At 52.1% G+C, this 21544-nt stretch overlaps 1 protein-coding gene across 1 annotated transcript; it reads right to left on the bottom strand.

Moving 5' to 3' along the window:
* Positions 1-273: 273 nt before the first annotated feature.
* Positions 274-21248, bottom strand: YWHAG (tyrosine 3-monooxygenase/tryptophan 5-monooxygenase activation protein gamma). Its single transcript, XM_074593856.1, has 2 exons — positions 20959-21248; positions 274-1280 (listed from the first exon to the last, which is right to left on the bottom strand). The coding sequence occupies exons 1-2, from the start codon at positions 21043-21045 to the stop codon at positions 624-626; spliced, it is 744 nt and encodes a 247-aa protein (XP_074449957.1). The 5' UTR covers positions 21046-21248; the 3' UTR covers positions 274-623.
* Between the last annotated feature and the right edge of the window lie 296 nt (positions 21249-21544).

Raw genomic sequence — 21544 nt, 5'->3', positions numbered from 1 at the left:
TCTTCAACAAACAAAGGGAAAAGATTGGATGGCCTAAATCCTGGGGCTTTGCAAGCCCCGAATTCTTTAGTTTTATTAATTTTCATTTTATTTTATTTTTTTTTTTTTTAAATTCCTTCTCAATTTGGGGATTTTAAGCTACGCCCTGCCGAGCAGAGCGCTGCAGAGAGACGCCCCGCGACGTGGTACGGACACACGGCACTTGGACTGAAGAAACAAACGCACAAAGCCTTACTGGAACCACAGAACTCCTTTTTTTTTTTTTTGCGTTGCTTTCCTTAAAAACGAGGGCCATTCCATCCGCGCGAATTCGTCTTAAAACCCTTTTTATTTCTAGCGATAAAGTTAAATTAAAGACAGCTCCACTTGTATTAATAATCTACAGAACAGTCCATATGCCAGTGAGGCTGCTATTCCATACCAGCACAGCCAGCCTGACTTCCACTAGTGGTGTTTTGGCAAAAATGTCAACGAGGCAATCAAAGACAGGTTGTGGGGGGCCTCCCTGGGAAGGTGTCCCCTCCCTTTCCCTCCCCCACCCCTGACCCCCCCCCACTCGTGGGAAAAAAATAAAGACTGCAGTAGTTAGCATCAGCGTGCGGCTGCCAGTCCATCGGGGGGGTCTAGTTGTTGCCTTCTCCACCGTCGTCGTCTTGCTGATCGCTCGTCCAGAGCGTTAGGTTGTCGCGGAGGAGCTGCATGATGAGCGTTGAGTCCTTGTAGGAGTCCTCGTTGAGGGTGTCCAGCTCGGCAATGGCGTCGTCGAAGGCCGTCTTGGCCAGGTGGCAGGCCTGCTCCGGCGCGTTTTGGATCTCGTAGTAGAAAACCGAGTAGTTAAGAGCCAGACCCAGCCGGATGGGATGGGTGGGCTGCATGTGCTCCTTGCTGATCTCATGGGCTTCGCTATAGGCTTTCTCCGAAGACTCCACCACGGTCGCCCTCTTCTCACCGGTGGCCACTTCGGCCAGGTAGCGGTAATAGTCCCCTTTCATCTTCAGGTAGAAGACTTTGCTCTCGTACTGCGTCTCGCTGCAGTTCTTGATCAGGTAGTTGTCCAGCAGGCTCAGCACATCCTGGCACACCGCCTCCAACTCCTTCTCGATCTTCTCACGGTAGGCCCGCACCATTTCTATCTTCTTCTCATTTCCATCGGCAGAGGTCTTCTGCTCGATGCTGCTAATTACTCGCCAAGAGGAACGCCGCGCCCCCACCACGTTTTTGTAGGCGACGGACAGCAGGTTCCTCTCTTCGTTGGACAGAGGCTCGTTCAGCTCCGTCACCTGCATCGAGAGAGGGAGAGAGAAGAGAGACACTTGGGTTAAGCCCCAGTCACTTGATGTTCCCATCACGCGTTCGGGTGTTCCCGTGCATCTCCAGCGAGACGCAGGAGAAGGCAGACAGCCAGCTCATAAATCATCTGGAATCCGCTCCCATCCTGGAGGGAGCTGGCTGGGAAATCACGCTGCGGTCCGGTCCCTCGGCAAAAAGGGCGGGTTGGGTTTTATCTGAGATATTCTCCGTCTTTTAGCAGATCAGTGTTTTCCAGAATGAGAAAAATTCTCCAGGGAAGAGACGCCTTTCACCTGTGGGGTGAGAGTTGGACTTTGTGATGCAGGCGAGAGGGGACGGTCAAAGCAAGAGAGTGGAGATGGTCTAGGGTTACAAGCTAGCCGCATGGATTAACAATACCATAGCTACGGGGTGTCCATCTTTTCTGTTTCCCATAAGCACAGGGCACGCTTCCGAGATGCCTAAAGAATACGTTAGATGTTAAAATTACAGCTGCCTAAGGCATCTGCACAGATAAGCACTTAAAAGCTCACATGGTAAGAGTATGTTCTTCCCACACGGGATTTTCTTCATTGAGGATAACGGCGTTAATGCACAGCACCACTTCCACCTGCCTCTGACGCCGCGGCAACAGAGGGATTAAGGAGACACTGGAGCACAGAGCCGTTTCACCAGCAGGCTGCCAAACGCCACCTTGGCCGGTTTCAGTTACTGGGAAGCGTCACACTTGATATTGCAATAATCTCATTTCCAGCTCCCGCAACCCCGCAGCTGGCTGAAGCCACCCAGACAGCACCTGCGGCAACGGCCAGGCAGCCGGCCAACTGCTGCACCAGCTGCCCTGCCCTGGGGACCGCAGGCCAGCTCGGGAAGGGCTCGCACCCCTCCTTGACTCCACGCTGTGCCCCCTACGCGGGTCTCTGCGCCCTTGGAGCGGGTGCAGCAGCCCAGGACGCTGCGTCAGCCAGGCTGCTCCGCACAGCCGCCCGGCTCGGGGGTTACAGCTGCCAAACGGCACGTTGAGCCTGGATATTGCTGTTGTCCCCTCCCTGCAGGGGCTCACCGCCCCACTGCATACACACCCTGGGTTTGGCCACGTGGCAAGCGGGCCAGCAGAGGAGGAACCTGCCAGCCTCCTCTCGGCAGCCACTTCTCACAAGGATTAGGTAATGATTTGGATGTGAAAGGCTTCTGCAAATACTGAGTCATTTTCACAAGCGTTTGCAAGGACAAGGTTTGGTCTGGGCCTAGATAACCACATTTATGGTGGTGATCAGGTGACCAAGGGCTCATGCTGGAAGGTGGAAGATGGTCCAGCCCAGGATCTCATTTGAGTGGCCTGGAATGACTCACCTTCGCTTATACCATATTGACCTGCTCATTCCAGCAACATCCACTCCTGCCTGCAGATCTCAACCACAGCCCGGCTAATCCTAAAACCAAGCCACAGCTAAGCCTTGGATTCCCACACAGCAAGCGGAGTACTCTGGTCTCTGATCCAGACCTCTGCTCCTTTCCTTGAGGCAGAGGCAGCAAGAAGAGCCTCCGCTCCCACCTCCCACTGTTGTGTAGCCCCACAAGATGCTCTACAGCCCAGCGGGGGAAGCAGCAAACAGCGACCAACCCACCTCCATACAAAAGCAGGTCTCACTGCGCAAACCAGGCACAACTGCCTTCTGTGTCATGGGCAAGAGACAGCTGAGGGACCAGGGAAACGGGTGCGACGCTAAAGAGGGCAGAACCTCCCGTGATTCTACCAGCAGTTGCCACTGATGCAGGACAAGGTGCACGGGGCAGCGTGCCGAGGCAGCTCGCAGCTTTCCTGCCCCAAGGTAAGCAGGGTGCGCGATGCCCGGGCCATCCAGCAGCTCCCAGTTGTCAGACTAACCCACATCCAGTAGCTCCCAGTGCCAGGAGACTAACCCACATCCCCCCGCTCCCAGCCAGGCTAGCGGCGGCTGTTTAACCACACAGCCCTGGGTTTCGTGTGATATGCTGCTTCCCGCAGAGGGGCTGGGGCAGAGGCTCAGCCCTGCACGCAGCCCGACTACGATGTGCTAGAATACCCCTGGCAAATCATTTATATGCTGCCTGTGCAGCGCTTTAAGTTCAGGGGTCTCCAGTTGTCTGTATTTTTACAGGACTTAACAACCTTGAGATGACTCCATTCATTCTTCCCTCCGAGTGACACCTGCACACACATAAATTAAAGATACTGCGAGCTAAAAGCCATCTTTGAAAGACCCTGGAGCACAATGAAGGTGTCCCCGTGCCCTGGAGCCTATGGATTGTCTATTCTTGGAGATACTGGAAACTTGAATAGGTTACTCAGGGGCTTCTCCCATCTAAGTTGCCCTGCTTTGAGTACAGGATTCGGGACTAGAAACATCCAGAAATCCCAACCTGACTTATTCTCTTACCTTCCAGCTGTAAACGGAGTGTCCAGCATCGACAGCTGCGCTACAAGAGACTCGTCGACTCCCAACAGTTTTCTGTCCTGACACTGGTTGTGAAGGTTGATAACCACATGAGGTCTTGTTTTTAGCAAGACGCTCTCTGAGCGCAGACACCAGTTTTAAGTGTGGGCCAAGCAGGTGACTTTAAAGCTGCCCCCCAGCCAAGTCTGCAGATATTTGTCGCTGCAGAAAGAAGTAGATTTACCTCCTCTCACCAGAAAAGTCTTGCTGGAGGACAGATTTATTAAAACTACAGGGAGTTTCGTAGGATTAGCTTTGCCATAAACATTTTAAATTCGAAGCTATTAAGGATTACAGAAGAAAGTTGCCTGTCAAAATCCTTCCAACAAACCCGCTGACAGATGGAAGGTACACCTGTGGAGAAAGCAGATTCCTCTGGGGAGCTGGTGGGGAACTTATCAAAGCAGAAAGGGAGCCTCATTAACCATGTAACTCCTTTCTAGCGGTACCCAGGCTCCCAGTAAGGTAGAGCGCCACAGAGATGCACTGCGGAGAAATGCAGAGGTGTAACACGGCTGGAGACAGGGACCCTCAGCACTAGCGCAGGGAAGGGAAGAGGCTGCAATCCGCAAATATTTCAGTTTGTGACTGAACTGAGAGAAGAGGAAAAGAAAACCACTTGCATTCCCAGCAGGAAGAAAATGCGAGGTGCCCAGGACACTAGATATTGGACATAGTAAGGTTAGGCTTAGCTGCCTTAATTAGTCACTGGAAGGGGGAAAATACGTACCCCAGGTTAAGCTGCCTTTGAGAACTGCCATCATCCCTGCCCCTTAGTCTGCCCAGAACCTGCCCCGCTACATCTCAGCGCGACAGCTAAGACGCTGCTGCCCGCCGGCCTGCCCCACTGCATCGCCGAAGGGGGAGCTTTGTCTCTGCGTGATCTGCCACAGTACATGTGGCACTCCAGCACGGGACTGCACATCACCATCACGCTGCTTTTGCCAGCAGCGCTGTACGGGTGAACGTCTCCAGCAGAAGGCCATCCAGAAACCACTGCTGCAACCTGTCAAGGGGATGTGGGTCTGTGCCTTCGCTGTAAGCCTCGTCTGGCCAACCAAATGCTGCATTGGATTTTTCCTTACACTGCAGGATACCAACACAAAGTGAGCTCAATCAAGCCAGAGGCTAAACAGCAAGCTCTGATATACTTAATTTATAGCATTGTATTGAACGCCTCTGATGTAACATCAATATCCTGCATCCGGCATGGATTAGATCGCGGCAGTCACGTTATAAGCCCTTTCAGAGAATTTTTGCTAATGTTTGTTTCCATCATCCTGATTAATATTGTCAGAACCTCCCCCTTCTTAACTCAGACCCTGGAGGGGTCTCACCTCCCTTAAGAAGGGCAGCACCCTCATGTATAGACCAGCGCTATGCGCATTAGGTCACCTAACGCCATTCCCAGCACTATCACATGGAATTAGAGACTTCGAATATCCAAAGAAATCTCAGTTTGACCTTGAAAGGGCTTGCCAGGAACACAAAGCCACCACCCTCTGCCTGGAAGTCTACCTACTCTCTGGGAAACTTAGGCATTTTGGGGTTTTACTTCCCTGATTGACAGCAGAGAAAAGCAGAACTTGCACTGCAAATCTCAGTAACTGTCAAGCCTCTCATTTCACCCTTCTGACCCCGTAGATCAGCGGGTGGGGGGTCAGGAGACACACGCAGCCGAAACGGAGTCAAGCCTTGCATGTAGCATAAGAAACCAAGTGCAAAGAGCTAGTCCACATGCTCACATAGCTAGAAACCTGACAGATGCAAGTCTTCTAGCTATTTCAGGGGAAAAAAAAAAAAGTGCCTTTTTCACTTTCCTTTCTGCTTCTTCCCCCCAGACAAGCCCAGCCTGCAAGCCCAGCCGCAAGACTGGCTCGCTCTTTATGCGGAGCAGCAGAAGACCTCAGCTGCGGTGCCTCTCATTTCCCAATTAGTCTGCAGGCAACGGTCATACGTGCAAGAGCTTCCCCCATGCCTGTCACAGCACGTGGCACATGGGCCTGGAGCCAGACCCTTCACACACTGCAGGCAGCCCTGTGCTCCGCAGAAGCAGAGGAGAAGACACCTAGCCAGAGAGTGCAGGTCCACACTGGGCTCGGCATGGAGCAGCCTACACCGGCAGGCTTTGGCTTGGAGGCATGCTCCATCACCAAGCTTGAGGACCCTGCCAAGTTCCAGTCTCACCAGTTCCTGCAGCCTTTGAGGGCGCAGCGTCTGCGCCACCAAGACTCAAGTACCCTAAAGCCACAGGGATAGTCCAACAGTTCCCGTTGGACAAAAACTACTGGAAGTTTAGGGTTTCTACTGCTTGAGAGTCCAGAGTTCTGTACAAATCAAAGCCCTCTGATTTGCAATGAAGCTCTTTGGAGGCAGCATGATCTCAGAGAAGGTTCTCCCGATTTCTGTCCTACAGCTGTGAGCTCTGACTCAGCGCTCTGCCCAAAACCTGGCCGGCTCCCAGCGTGCCCAAGTATCGCATTGCAGCCAGTTCAGCCTCACACAGAGAAGCCAGGCAGCACGCACAACTTTACCTGCCCCTGATGTCAAGGTCCATGCTCTCCAAAAGCCCAAGGGTTGGTCCTACTGCACCTTCTTTCCAGAAGTATCCTAATTATCAGGCTTTTTTGAGACCTACAGGGGCAGCCAGCAGGTTAGTTTGCTTACACAGGGCTTAGTCCAGGACTCTTATTCTCCACTTCTCACCTTGTATCAGTAGGTCTGAAGTAATCGTTTCTCAGTACATCATGAAATAACAACTTTTGAGGACGCTTCAGCAGCTGCAATGGAGATCCATCACAGGATTTAGTTTTACCTCTTTATCCTTACACACATGGATTTTCACTTCTTTTTATAACTAAATGCCCACCCGTTTATGACTCCTACCAAGCTTTGATGTCTTATCTTAAAGCATACAGTAGAGGAAGCTGAGCAGACCCCGACATTCTTCCTTGGGGAATACCATCAACATCTGAGAGTTTAATCCATGTTATAAGCCTCAACACTCTTGCTTTTCTGATTGCCTCGAAGAGACCCCAAGTCCCTGAAGACATTACACATCTACAAAGGAGCCAAGCTTTCCTGGAGAGAGAGAGGCAACCATGAGAACCTCAAACTGTCCACTGAGAACAGCTTTTGAACACCACCAGATCTCCTTTTGCACCAGGATACAAAAGAGCCATCTTCTCCTCAGCACTTGTGTTTCCTCTGTTCTATCTACAGCTTCTGCACCGTGTAATTAAGTATGTTATCTCTCAACAGAAACCCTCACAATTGCCTTGTTTTCCTTCACATGCAGCTTGTTAGTCACACTGAGGTCTGGCCTGAAGGTCCCCTTTTCTGTTTCGTTGTTTTAAAAGGCAAACGTGCTTTTGAAACAATGTTCTGGCCAGAAGTCCCACCACTGAAATTCTTACTCGGTCTGAAGCCACCAGCAAGGGGAGCAACCAGCACGTAACCACTTCAGGCTCAAGCAGCCGATAAACGTTCAGGACTACCTGCAGCCACGCTACTTTCCCCCTCCATCTCTAGCCACCGTCTCATGGTGGGACCCCATCACGCATTTTCCAAGCACCAGAACAGCTTCAGCAGCCCAAGTGCTGTCATTTTGGAAGCGACAGGCCAGACAGACCACCTGGTTTTTCTGTCCCCATCTCACTCTACATCAAGCTTCTGAAGAAATGGCTGCTCTCGAGCACATTAAATTGTCACCATTACCTGTTGGCTTGATTACGGCCATGACTAGATGTTGCACAACCTCGTCAAGAACAGCTTCTCCTTGCGTGCTCCAGAGCAAGCTGTCCTATGACACCATCGGAGCAGGTGGAAAGATGCTTTTCTTAAGCACTGGCCTACTTCAACGCAAAGTAGGCATGTGTTAAACCAGACCTAAATCTAAAATCTTACCAGATTTCACTGGTTTGGGTGTTTTTCCCCCGTACTTTAGTCTTCTCTCCCATGTCACACTTCCAAAATGGAAGTCCTACCATAACGCTATCTCTCCGTGCCAAGCCCCTCCGCTGCCCTCTCTGCTCATGTTTTATCTCTGCGTGGCTAGGGGGATTTTCAGCTGCAGGTCCAGCCCTTCCTCTCCTCTCAGGCAAGACCAGAAAAGCACAGGCAGGCTGCGGGCAGAAGTTAGTTCCCCACCGCTGTCTCCTTTGCCTGTTTCAGTATGAATAATGGTATTCTAGTTCCCATTTTTAAGCTGGAGCGGCTGGCTCTCATCGCAGGACAGCAGCTAAAAGCACATGGGACTGTTCTGCCATTACGTTTCAAATTGCTCCAAGTCCATCAAGGACCAGTGTCTGCAAAGGAAGATTGTTTATGGCTTGTAGCATAACTGGATCTCAGAGGCTACTTAGGCACTCTAGACACCGATTAGGATTTCTGCTTGCTCCTACAGCCAGCAGCGGCTTTCATCCCACTATGCAGCCTTCATTATTTAAGGCGACTTTGAACCACCCGAGACAAAGTCTTCAAATTGGAAGGGAGACGTGAAAATCAAGACTTAATTTATTTCATTGGCCTCTGTAGCTTAACAACTACTTAAGCCAAAGTGAATTTCACCACGCTACACACAGGTTTGATCAGTCCTTGGAGCCTGCAGATCTACTCTGGTTTCAGTCTGGCTCTGATGGATTTTAGTTCGAGAAAAAGCAAGTTTCAACTACTTGGGTCATTCCTGCATGTAAAAGGCCATAAGGGAGCCAAAGCATGAAAGCCAGTGGTACGGCAGGGCTCTAAGCTGTTCCTGTTCTGCACTCGGTAGCAGCATTTCATGTACCGCCCCTTATCTGCAGCGCTGCAGTCCCAGCATTGGGTCTAACGGCTCAAGTTTTCCCTGCTGCAGAACACCTGAGTGCCACCGATTTGCTTCGCCAGCTTCTTCTGCAGCTTTTGAGATAAGGCCAACACAAGGGAACATCCGCTTGCCTTCCACACGTGGCTTCCCGGCATGTTATTGGACCTTGCAATCTGCCGTGGCTATGGAGTTAACTGAGGGCAGCCCAGACACATCGCAACAACCAGCATGGACATCGTGAATGCTCTTCGAATGCACCAGCGTAGGTCTACAAAGTGTTTCTGAATTAGATTGCAGAGCCTTGTAGCACAGAGCTGCTCCTATAGCCAGTATCTGCTTTTTGAGCCATTAAGGAATTAAAGGCAAAGTTCTTCTTGTCTTACTTATTAACACCCTGATTCTTGTTAGCCTTACCGAAAGACAGGCTATTAAAGATTAAGAAAACAGGTCATAGGACAACTTGTGTCACTGTCTTGCTGCCATTAGCTGCCTCGTACCTATTAAAAACTCTTGGGAAAAATAATCAACCTCCGTTGGGCTGGTGCCTTCCGGCCACCAGATGGAGAAAGCAGCAACTCGAACCACATCAGTCCCAGTATTTAAGAGGACCGTCACTCAGGGCTCATCACACCGTCTCTGGCAGATGGGATACCAGCACCTTTTGCCTGCTAACTACAACGCAACAGAAGGGATGTCAAGCTATCTGTTCCCCAAGATATGGCAGGCTGGCAAGCATCATCTGTCCAATTTTGCGTTTCTGCAAGCACCTTAGCAGCAGCCCAGGATCACCACCCTGCTCCATCGCCCAACAGCCCAGGGAGCTCTCCTGCCTTGGATTATCCAGTCTGTTCCTTGCCGATATGCCCTTTCTCCAAGCTTTCTGCAAAGCATGTGGAAGACCAGTGTCACAGCATGCCGCTGCCGTGGGAGCTCAGACGTGCTCCTGGAGCGTGCCAAAAGTTTTAGGAGCTCTGAGTAGATCCTTTTGAAAGAAGAATGACAATTCAGTGATTTCTGTAGGCTCTTCTGGGCTTCATTAAACTTCTCTGGATGCAAGCTGAGAAGCTCTTGAAGAGTAACTGCAGCTCTTTCCTCAACAGCTTTTCTATACAAGTTTAAAAACTTGATTCCCCCCCCCCCCTCCCATTCAAGCATTAGTATTCTTCAGAAAAGTCCATCCACTCACAGGCTTTTGAGCTGAAGCAGCCATCCATGGGATGACCACTGGTCATTTCCAGAGCCTTGAGACTTGGTCAACGCGGGGGAAGACTGACTTTCCCCCCCTCCCTCCAATTTATGACAAAACAAAACCAAGCTAGACAGACTTCAGGGACTCCAGCACGTGAGCAGGAATACACTAGAAAATGAATCAAGTTTCACGTGGGGAGGGTGTTTAGTGATGCTGGGAGCGTTAGCTGCTTAAAGACTTACCTCACGGCTTCTAAGAGTACTAATCTGTCTCAGACATTAGTGCTTCCCTGCTCACCTCCAGCCCCACTGCCAGGCACCCTGCCACCAGATCATCAAATCCTCCCTGGAGCTTCAAATGCCAGGCCAACACGAGGTGCTTGTCCTTAATCAGGGGCTCAAAAAATGACAGCATTATGGTGTACCCATGACCTCTATTTGAGTTGAACAAAGCAGAGAGGGGAGAGATGACATGCCATGGGCAGGACACCCTGAGAAAGGTTGAGAACAAGTTCTGGCTGCTGAGGGAGCCTGCTCCTGGGTCTGCTGGAACAGGATGAACTGGGCAGCTCTTGGCTGCTTGCATGGCTTCCTCCTGCATGGAAGAACCATCGCTATCTCAGCGGCTGGCCAGCAGGATGAAATGGGAGAAGCTGCAACCATGCAAAGAGACCCTGCAGCTAGCGCAGAAGGTTTTAACCGCTTCATGTCAATACCCCAAAGGCTTTGGGAAAGTCTGCTTGTCACACATCAAGGCATGGTTCTGGAAATATTAAAAAACAAAACAAAAAAAAACCCACAACACCAAGATTTTTGCTCTAGGTCTTTTGGTCTGCAGAACCAGCAGTTCCTTGCAGCATCTGAAACATGTTTTGCCAGATTAAGCAAGAGATTTTCCAGAACACCCAGGTGGACTCCAGCATGCCAGCTCCACCATAGGTTTAATTTCCGCACCAGCGAGTAAGGTGATTATCCCTCCAGGTGTACTTTACCCTCCCACTGCTTCAGGGATTTCAGGCTTGATCTTACACACCTCTAGCAAAGACAATTGTATTTAATTCCTTAAATTAACTTGCAGAAGAGAAATTCAAGTTTTTGCTCTGGCAGCTTTCTGGAGCACTGCAACCAATTTTAAATTACGAGGAGGGTCACTTTACTGTTCTAGCTCTGACTGTGGATTTAAGTACCCTCGCCTGGCTCCAGCTATCTCCTCCCAGTCCTCTTTTAAAGCCCAGGGGACTACTACCACAGATTTGATCTCAGTTCATCACAGGTGACAGAGCCCCTCAGGCACCGACGTCTTGACACCACCAAATGCAAGAAGCCAAGCTCCCAACGTCAAGGTAATGAAATATTCATCCCACGTTAACAAAGCCCAACCGCATAAACAGGCAAAGCTCCGACGCCTTCCTCAGCTGGGTGTAAATCAAAGGCTGTTAATCTTCCCCCAGTTCTCATTCACTGCTGAATACTAAGCATTAGTCTTTTACAAGTGCAGATCTCCTACAGCAGTTCTCAAGTGTATCTGTTAGCAAGAAGCACAGCAAGAGCTTCTCCAACTACTATTAATAAACTTTATGCTGCAGAACACCACAACTGTCCAAACAACGTGTCCATCAGCAGCCTCGTTAACGCTGAAGCTGAGACTTCTCGCTGGTATTTTTCTAGAGCCTTGCTGAAACCATCTTAGAGAGGAATCAGAAGCACACTGACATGCCAAGTAGCTTTGCCTGGTACGTAAGCAAAGATACATCCCAAGCAAGCCAACGCATCCAGTAAGATCAGAGGGAATTTGCAAACAATTAAGGACTGTTTTGTACTTTGAGTCCCTGCAGACTTGCGTTTGTCCAAGTGCAGCTGCCTCAAACACCCGCAGACTGACTCAATTCTAACATCTCCTTTACAGAAGAAAAACATTAAGTACTCTAATCCCTAATCTGGGGATCACTTTAAGGGAATCTCATGGCCATCATCACTGACGTGTTCTCTGGTTACTCTCCTACTGCTATTAACTAATGCACTGCCCTTGGTGACTAGATTACCAGTTTGAGGCCAAAAATCAGGTTTGTTTAATACCTAACTGAGCACGTGCTGGGTCATTCCGGAGATGTGACTAAATCCGGGTTAGTGCAGAAAAACCGGAGATTGAGGGAAGTTTGTACTTAAATAGGCAGAGACAAAGGCTTTTGTTTCACCAGCTACACGAAGGCATTGCTTTTGCGCGACAGTCTCATCAGTGTTTCCTGCAGCCTGAGGACTGCTGCCTCATCACTTCAGCTCATTTTTCCAGAATTTACCATTTCTGAGCGTTTCCAGATCCCACCAAGCAAACCGGCACTGCAACCAGGGTGAGACTCCTGGGTGAACATCAAGCCCAGCACTCCACCAGCCCCAGCAGCTCCCGCCTACCGGAGGGGCTGGAGAGACACGGCAGCTTGGGCTCGCCATCATTGTGCACTCAGAGAAGCCGGACAAAGCCATCCCGCTGCCAAGCTCCTCCCCAGGGAGGCTCCCCATCCAGACCCACGGGTAGGAATCCAACATCTTGACATCCGGCCTCTGGAGAGAGGAATCAGGCCTCTTACTTAAAAAAATATAATAATATAAAAATGTGAAGAGCAGAATGACAGTCCTTTTGTCACCATTTTTTCCTTCATTTTCGGATGGGAGGAGGGACTTTGCTCATTAGACCAAGCAGCCAAGGGAATGAGCAAGATCAAGCTGGCTGTGACAGCACTGGCCGTGCCCAGCCGAGCAGATGACACACCACCAAGTTAGACAAACCCCACAGCCAGCTGGTCGCAGGTCCACATCCTTCCCCTTTCCCCGCTTGCTCCAGAACAAGCACAAATTTGTGAAATCCCCCACAGCTGCTCAAAGCTTGCTCTGCTTTGGAAGGGGGAAGGTGGGAGGAGGCAGAAGCAGACACCAGGAGGGACCTCAGCAATGCCACTGCACCACCCGCATCCTGCACAGGAGAGCACGGCCGTGCTCCCGCGCAGCCTCACTCATCCTGCAGGGTCCTCCACCACCCACGTGTAAACACACAGTGCATTCAGACAGCACCGTGCAAGCCGTGGGCTGGATTCCCACAAAGCCATTTTGTCTCCACGGGGGAAGAAGAGTTTCCCCGTCTGCAAAGACCAAAAAACTGCACAGGCAGAGCCTGGCAGCCAGCAGCCATGGCAGAGCATTTCATCTAACTACCACCAGCATGAAACCGGCTGTGGCTATTTATCTGAACAGCATCCTGAAGTCAAGCCGAATGTTTCAAAGGTCAAAAGACAAAACCACTGTATCTTCAGCAGTACAGCGACTAATTCACAGCTATCTCCACTTCATTTTAGCAGGTGCTAAAACGGGTTGCCAAGCTATCGCTTTCTAGCGGCGACCATCGCTTGCAGAACCGAATCAAGTAAACACTTGCTACTGTTTTCATTAAATTTTTGCCTTCCAGACATCAGGTTGCCATTCATCCGCAGTCACATGAATCTAATAGGAGGGAGGGAGATTTCAGCCAAGGTCAAGTTTGGTTAGTTACCTTTCCAGTAAAGAACAGAAGTTGGTTAAAGCTTTCGGCCTTACAGAAAGGAATAACAAAGGCTTGGACAGCAAAGGAAAGAAGGTCTAAGCTGGCTCCAAACCAGTTAGCACAAAAATACTTGTAACAGCATTAACTTTGGAAAAAGCTATCTTCAGCTGCAGAGCACTGGAGCGTAGAAGAGTGCCTGGAGGTATCAAGGGTGCATCAGCTATCCAGAGACAACCAAAGCCCTGCATCACAGCTTTGCCACAGTGAAGCGGAAGATGATGCCTGTATGCTATCAAGACTGTCAATGGAGAAATGCTTGGGAAGCCAGGCAAATCCTGTTTCACTCTGCTTTGTACCGCAGTCATTCCAGTACGTGTTCACATTTCACTGTCAGTCACAGGTGAAGAGGTAGAACTGGGCAGAAACACAGTAGGCAGCTTCAGATCCACAGAGTCCTAAATGCCCCAGACACCGACCCTACCTCGGGTCAGACCGTTGGCATTTTCCAACCCCCTCTTCCTCTGTACCTGCTTCTGAACAGCCTGGTGTCTGGCTGGGACACAGGGAGCAGCTAGCCCTGGTCTGAACCAGTCTGACAGTCCTTTTTCCCTTCCCTGACAGACTGGTATTGAGCTCCCAAGATGCTACTCACCTGTGCCAAGGGAGAGAAGCAGCACCGAGTCCGGCAGTGCTCTGCATCCAAGAGCATGTCTGAGCTCAGACAAAGCCACCTCCTAAGAAGCAGCTAGTTACTCAAGCTTTGGCAGTTGGACACACAAAAGCTTGGACTGTTTCTTTTTCCTAAATACGTACCCTTGCACATGGTTTACTTGGCATGAAGCTGCTCATAACAGAAGCTGAAGAGTTGTAGAGTTCATGCATTATACCCTGCCAGATACCTCACCGTCCATGGAGGTTTCTCCAGATGCAAAGCCATGGCTACCACTCTCCTCTCCCAGCCCCTGCTCCATCAGCTGCACCCTGAGACATGTTTCTTCTTGTATCCTCAACAGTCACGGCTACTACATCAATTCCTAACTACGGGTATGCATCAATCAAATGGTAAATGTGACAAGCACATCTCTTCTCTGATGCCTCGTGGCATGGAGACCTGCACACTCAGTGCCTCACCCCACCCAAATCTGCAGTTCCACAACACCCAGCCAGGCTGCTCACCCCTCTCAGAGCACTTACTGAACCCAAGGGAGCACAAATTCTTTATAGATCTAAGACAGAAGACTGTATCCAAGGTTAAGTGACAGCTCACCAGGACAATGATACCAGAGGCCCCTGAGCACGCCAGCTGACAAAGCTCCCACCGTGTGCATTTTGCCCTTGCAGAGTCCTTTCTTTGGCACAGCTTCAGCCCACCCCAAATGGCACAAACCATTCCATCCTGGCATTTCAGCAGGAGGCAGAAGAGCAGCTTGCTGGTACAGCTGGAGTCCTCCATCCGTGCACCATCCTGCACATGCTGACATCTTTCTCCATCTCCATCCTAGCTGTGCTTCTTCCAAGCACGTAACACCCCAGTATGGAGTGGTGCAGTGAAATATCAGCCTCTGAAAACCCTTGTACTTATGATTGCGAAGGGGCTTGGGGGCACCCATCAGCCTGGGAACAAAACCCTGGTCCAGCCCAGGCCTCCTCATGGGCTACTGAGGACCATCAGGTCACTTTTACTCCACCTCCCTGATCGTAAGCTCTGCAAGGCTGAGACTTTTCATTCCTACCCAGAAAGGCAAGCTGACCACGCTCCTGACCAGCTCTAATGCTGTTGGCCCAGACACAAGAATGGTAACAGCTTAAAATGAAGCAGTCCAGTAACACCCAGTGAAGAAGAGATGGGGAAGAGGAAAAAAATATAACGGGGATCCTCAGATAATGGAAAATCTTCCTTCTACCAGTAGCAGAAGGCGAGGAAGAAGCACATTCCTCATCTCCCCTCATCACAATCCAGATACCAGAGATCGGCCATGGGTAGTGCCAGCCATAACGAAGCAGAGGAGGCAGAAGGATACAACACAATTATCTGGATTGCCATCACTTCTCTTGCAAGCACCATCCAGCACACTCATGAGAACTGCTAAGAGGATGCCAAACAACATCATCCAGTTCAGAGGAGACAAGCCAAGAACAGAGCGTATATGTTCCAGAGGGGCAGGAGTTTTCAATTCAGAAAACACTTTTGGAGATGAAGTTCTGTGGTTGCCCTCGAAATGCTGCTCCTGCAGCTTCTAGCAAGCACAAGTTCACATCAGCAATGCCCAAAGAGTCTATTTCAGAGAGCAATGTTGGGATCAGATGGTTAACAAAGCTCGGGCAGGTAGGGCTTGTCCATATTATATTATGTATATTATTATTGTATATTATGAAGCTTATTTGGAGTTCCCCCCCAAAAAAAGTCTCCTGTGAGCCAGTCATCTTTAACCAAAAGCAGCAGCGCACGAAAGAAGGGGGGGGGGGGAAATATCAAGACAACTCGACCAACCTTTTTGCTCTTTCAGGGTTAGCCATCATCCAGAAGACCTACTGGCTAAGCCCAAAATATCTAAGGGTTCTTGGAGAGCCCTCACCCAAGAGCTTCACTGCTTCCATGTACTCCAGAGATCTGCAGAGGATTCAACAGCTATATTCTCCATCACAGCCTCAGTATCACTTTTGTTTAGCTCAAAAAGAGCAATTTTTAATCAAACCCATACCTGGCTGTTAACACTTGGCCAACTGAGAGAAACCCACCATGGTCTCACAAGTCAGGGGCTTTTCCTAAAGCTCATAGATAAAGATTTACCAGGATCTTAAAGGGGAATTTCTAAGAGCTTGAGCTGCTGAAGCCTCACCAGTTAATATAGCTAATGTGTGCAGTGCCTACCGCGCTTCCATACAGGGCATGTTGCTACCTGTCTGTGGCTTGAGTGCGACTCAGCCTACCACTAGAAGGTCCTGAGGCTGATTTATGCAGAGACAACACACGCTGTGAACCGTTACAAGGTCGGAAGCGCGGCAGGATGGCAGCTCCTGAGAGCAGCCATCCTGCCCTGACCCCGCGAACCTCCGGGAAGGAAGCCCTGCTCATGAGTCACGCTGTCTCAGAGCCCCACCACCATCACTCAGGTCTGAGCAAGCCCTCGCTGCTAAAGGGCGAGAGGAATGCTCCTCGATGTGCAAGAGCAGGTTGGGAAGCACACAGCCATGCAGCCCCATGCCGCAGTGGTCCAGGAGGCACCACGAGGCTGAGCAGCATTCAAGACACCTGCAACAAGAGGCAGAGGCAAGAGCATCGATGCAGTCATTAGATGCCAACACACCCTCTCTCCACTGGAAATGATTTCTCCAAAGCCTTCCCAGGCCCCCCGGGAAGTGCTACTATAGCAGCTCACCACACTTCTTGCTCCCTTCCTACCATCACAGATGGTTTGCCCAGCACTACTCCTGGAGAAGCCTTTCCACCTCACCCTTTTGTCTCATCTACACTGCAAAGCGGAAAACAGCTAATCATCCTTGCTCCATTCCCCTGGGACTCTCCAGATAGGAGGGATTTGTGTTACTCCCCCTCTTTCCAAAGGCGAGCCTGCTATCTGCATGAAGCCCCGCTATCTGCGCCAACCTGGTCACTGGGTGTGGAGGACGATAGCCTGCTAGGCTGGTGAACAACATGGCAGAAGCCCCATACCCTGTGTGCCAGAGAAGGCCCGTGGTTCCCCACGCTCGCTCTCTTCCTCCACCCACAACGGCCATTTACTGCACCAAGACCCAGTTGTGTCTAAAGCTTGGGCAGCAGCCATCTGCTTTTCAGCATCTCCAGCATTCACTCCTCCACACCCACCACCATCACAGCTGATGGTCCTCACATACAGCACAGCCACAGCCCCGCTGAAAAGGCTGGGTCCCCAAAGTCAAGTAGCCAGGTGTTCCCCTCACAGGGGACCTTCAGGTGGGCTCACGGACTCTGCCATATGATCCCATACCTACATGGTACGTAGGTGCAATATAGTAATCCTTCTCCATCCTTTTTAGGTGACTTATTTCCTATAAACGTTATTGCAATCGTCTCGGTTGTTCACTTGTGTATCGCCCAACCCTAAAGGTCTTTGGGAAGACACACGCTCTGCTCCCCAGGCAGCACCTGCCGGGGGCTTGGCAGGGCTCCACCACTGAAAAGCCTCCAGCAGCATCACCGTTCCCCAGCTAATGGGTATCGATCCACAGCCCTGGCACTGGGTCGGGCAGTAAACCCTTTTTGGAGCTGAACCAGACAAAAAGGCAGCTCGCTTCAGCCACAGGCACTGCGGGCAGCAAAAACCCAGTGGGCTGGGAAGGGAACGACTGGTGCTGCTTGGGCACAGGCTCGGTTGGGATAGCAAGCCCAAGGCCAATGCCTGCCTACTGATCAGCGGACACAGCCACTGTCCTGGGGACCAGCAGGAAGCTTTCCTGCTCTCCAACACATTATAGATCTGACTGTGCCCCCAGACAGCGCTGAGGTGACAAGGGATATGACCAAGGTCATGCAGCCCAGCCCCATCATCCTTCCTGGGTGCAGCATCACCTTCTGCTCCCTCTGGCAGGAGAGGGGACCGTCTGCTGTGTTTTAACGAGACTCCCCAGTAAACCTGTCACATTCGTAGACCGAAGAAGCCGTCCTGCTCCTGCTGCAGCAATGTGACTGCACATACCAATTAGGGGCACTGACGGCTGGCAGTTGCAGCAAGGAAGGAGCTAGAACTTCTTATTTTTTTTTTTATATATATAAAAATAAGTATTTGGAAGAAACTATTGTACATCACTGTGGCAAGCAGCACTGGGTGAATCAGCAGACAGCAAGAGCCCTAGTAAGTCATTTCCATTTTAAACTATTAAAATAGCACAGAATCAAAGAATCACACAGAATCACAGAATGGCAGGGGTTGGAAGGGACCTCTGGAGATCACCTAGTCCAACCCCCCTGCCAGAGCAGGGTCACCTACAGCCCTTCAGCAGAGGCTGCAGGCAGGGCTGAGGTTTCCTGAACAACATGCCCGGCTGCCATGTCACCACCCATGGGGGGACCACCAGAATGCAACAGTGAGATCACGCTGCAGGAAAATGAAGCCCTTTTATGCACATCATCATCATGCCAGGCTTTAAAGGAAAGCCATCCAGCATTTCTCAGCAGGGCATCAAGGAAGCAAAGAGGACAATTAGCTTTAGAGGGCAGGAGAAAAAACGACGACGACCACGGGAATGCTTCTGCATCACCTTCGCTAGACGCAGCCTGCATGCTCTCTGCTACCACCTGGGTGCATTGCAGCTTGGACCATCGCATATGACATCACTAGGCGTTGCTACGGAAATGAGTGCGAGGTCATCAGCCTCCCGCACAACCGGAGCTGGGGGATGGGCGGCACACAGGAGGGTGACAGGGATAACCGAGTGTGACATGCCCATCACCGCCAGACCGACCGCGCCAGAGTTTGGGCAGCGTCGTGCAGAAATGAAGAACAAAGCTCTGCCTTTTGTTTGCTGTCACGGGAGGTGTCAGCACTCCCACTGTGAATCATTTTCTTACGGCCAAACTACACGGCAACTGATAAGCGGCATTAGCCCGGGTTACTGTTTCATCAGGGCCAATAAGGACTAAAAGGGAAAAAAACGTATATATAATCTCTAATAACACCTTTGGTTTAAACACCGACACCGGGTAAGCAGGCTAGGGAAATTCGCCTGACGGGAATACTGCAACACGGCTGTGCGTCCCAGGCATATCCCTGTTGGCTTTGTCATAGCGGCTGTATTATCCGTAGGAAATGAGCTGTAGGATCTGCTCACACAGCAGGCTTTGCTTTAAAATGAACAGATGCCATTATCAGAAAACGGTATAAAAGCCACAGTGCAGCAGAGGAATAGCCCGGTTGGTTTAATATGATAATATCTTGTTCTGATTATCCGTATTTCATTTCTTGATAAGACATCTCCTCCCTCCCCGTTCTTAGGCTGTGACAGTTTTGTCTGTTTGATAAATGCAAGGTTATTGACAAAATGGTGCAATATGGGCAAACAGAGCTGCACCCACGGCAGACTGCGACATTCCTAGATCAGCATTCACTTTTCATCAGCCAGGGAGGACACCCCAGCTCCTCGCAAAGGTTCAGACCTGACTAAGAAGACAAACATAAAGAACAGTTTTCCCCTTTAAAGCACCCCCTCCCTCCCTCCACCCAGTCTAGCCTCTCTGCAATATGACAAATGCAGAATCTTCTGGAATGACTTGATCCTGCCTCCCACGATTGCTTTGTTTGCAAGATCAGATCAGAGATATGGCTTTTTTCCCCTTCTTATATTGTCAAAATGTCAGTATTGAAGGGGAGCGTTCAGTGTCACAAATCAGATCAGCCTGCTATATGCAGAGTCTTTATTTTAAGAGCGTGAAATGAATACAACATGACTCAATTCATAAATCTCCAACCAAGTGCAGTAAAAATAAGAGCTTTGGCAGCGAAGGGGCTCCCGATCTTTGGGGTCACGAGCACACACCAGCCTCACCGACCGCGTGCGGGAAGGGATGCACGGGAGCGATGGCGGGGGGGTATTTCAGCAGCAGGGAGAGGTGTGCACGCCAACCCCCCCGCCCCCCCCGCCTTCCCTCCGCAGGGTTCCCTGCAGCCTCACCCCGCAGTGGGGGGGCAGAGAGATGGGGGCACGGCAGAAAATATGTGGGGCAGGACAGGGGGGCTGGTACGAGGGGAGAGAAGGTGAGGCAAGGAGGTGATGTGTGGGGCAGGGTGAGGGCTCTAGGACAGGGGAGAGTGTGTGTGGGGCAGAGCAGGGGGCAGCAGGACAGAGGAGGCAATGCATGAGGGCTCTAGGGCAGGGGACAAGTTGTTGGGGGGCAGAGTAGGGGGCAAGAGGACAGGGGGGAGGATGCATGGGCAGAGCAGGGGGCAGCAAGGCAGGGGAAAGGATGTGTGGGGGTCTCTAGGGCAAGAGAGAGGACGTGTGGGGCTGGGTGGGGGCTCCAGAACAGGGGAAAGGATGTGTGGGGGTCTCTAGGGCAAGAGAGAGGATGTGTGGGGCTGGGTGGGGGCTCCAGAACAGGGGAAAGGATGCATAGGGGGTCTCTAGGGCAGGGCAGAGGGCATGTGAGGCAGAGTAGGAGGCAGCAGGACAAGGGAGAGGATGTGTGGGGAGCTCTAGGGCAGCGGAGAGGATGCGTGGGGCAGAGTAGGGGACAGCACGACAGAGGAGAGGATGCGGGGCAGGCTCTAGGGCAGGAGAGAGGATGCGGGGGGCAGAATGGGGGGCAACAGGACAGGGCAGACAATGCGTGGGGGGCTCCGGGGCAGGGGAAAGGGTGCGTGGGGGCTCCAGAATAGGGAAGAAGATGCGTGGGGGGGCTCTAGGTCGGGGAATGGGAGTCAGGAGAGAGCAGGGTGTCCCTGGGCGGGGAAAGGCGAAAGCAGCAGAAGCCGGCGCGGGGGTGCCGAGGGCAGCACAAGGGCCGGAGCCGGACGGAGGGACTGCGAGGGTCCGGGGCCCGCACACCCCCACGCCCCCCCCGCCCCGCGCCCCATCCCAGGCCCACCACCCACCGGGAGCGGGCAGCACGGGAAAGGCGAGGGGAGCGCGGAGCCGGGGGGGGTGGGGAGGGGGTGAAAGAGAAAGGCCGACGGCCACAGGCCGAGACTCACGTTCTTCATGGCGGCCGCCATGTCGTCGTATCGCTCGGCTTGCTCGGCCAGCCGGGCCTTCTGCACCAGCTGCTCGCGGTCCACCATCTTCGCGGGGCCGGGGGAAAAGGGTGAAGAGGCTGCGGGCTCCGGGAAGAAGGAGGAGAAGGAAGGAGGAGGATGAGGAGAAAGGGCGGCGACGGGAGGAGGAGGGCGAGCGGGCGGCTCCCGGCGCTGCTGAGGCGACGGCTGCACCCGGTGCTGTGCGCGCGCCGCGGGCCACCACAACCCCCCTGCGCCCCGCCCCGCCCCGCCCCGCCCCGCCGCACGACGCTCCTGCGCGGGGCACGACGGGAGATGGAGTCCTCGGGGGGGCGCGGCGGTCCCGCCGCGCCCCCCCGAGGACTCCATCTCCCGTCGTGCCCCGCGTCGGGGCGCTCCCCCCCCACCCACCCCACCCCTCCCACCTCTCGGCTCCGCCCACCCCGCGTCCCGCCGGCGGCCTGTGCTGATTCACCGGGAGCGGCCCCCCGGGTGGGCCCGGCTCGGCACCCCAGTGGGGACACGGGGCCGTCGCGCCACCCACGGGGCGATACCGGCGGGCTGG

This window comes from Larus michahellis, chromosome 7 (genome assembly GCF_964199755.1).
Source record: "Larus michahellis chromosome 7, bLarMic1.1, whole genome shotgun sequence".
NCBI classification, from domain to species: Eukaryota; Metazoa; Chordata; class Aves; order Charadriiformes; family Laridae; genus Larus; species Larus michahellis.
This window is presented reverse-complemented; position numbering and strand designations above follow the sequence as displayed.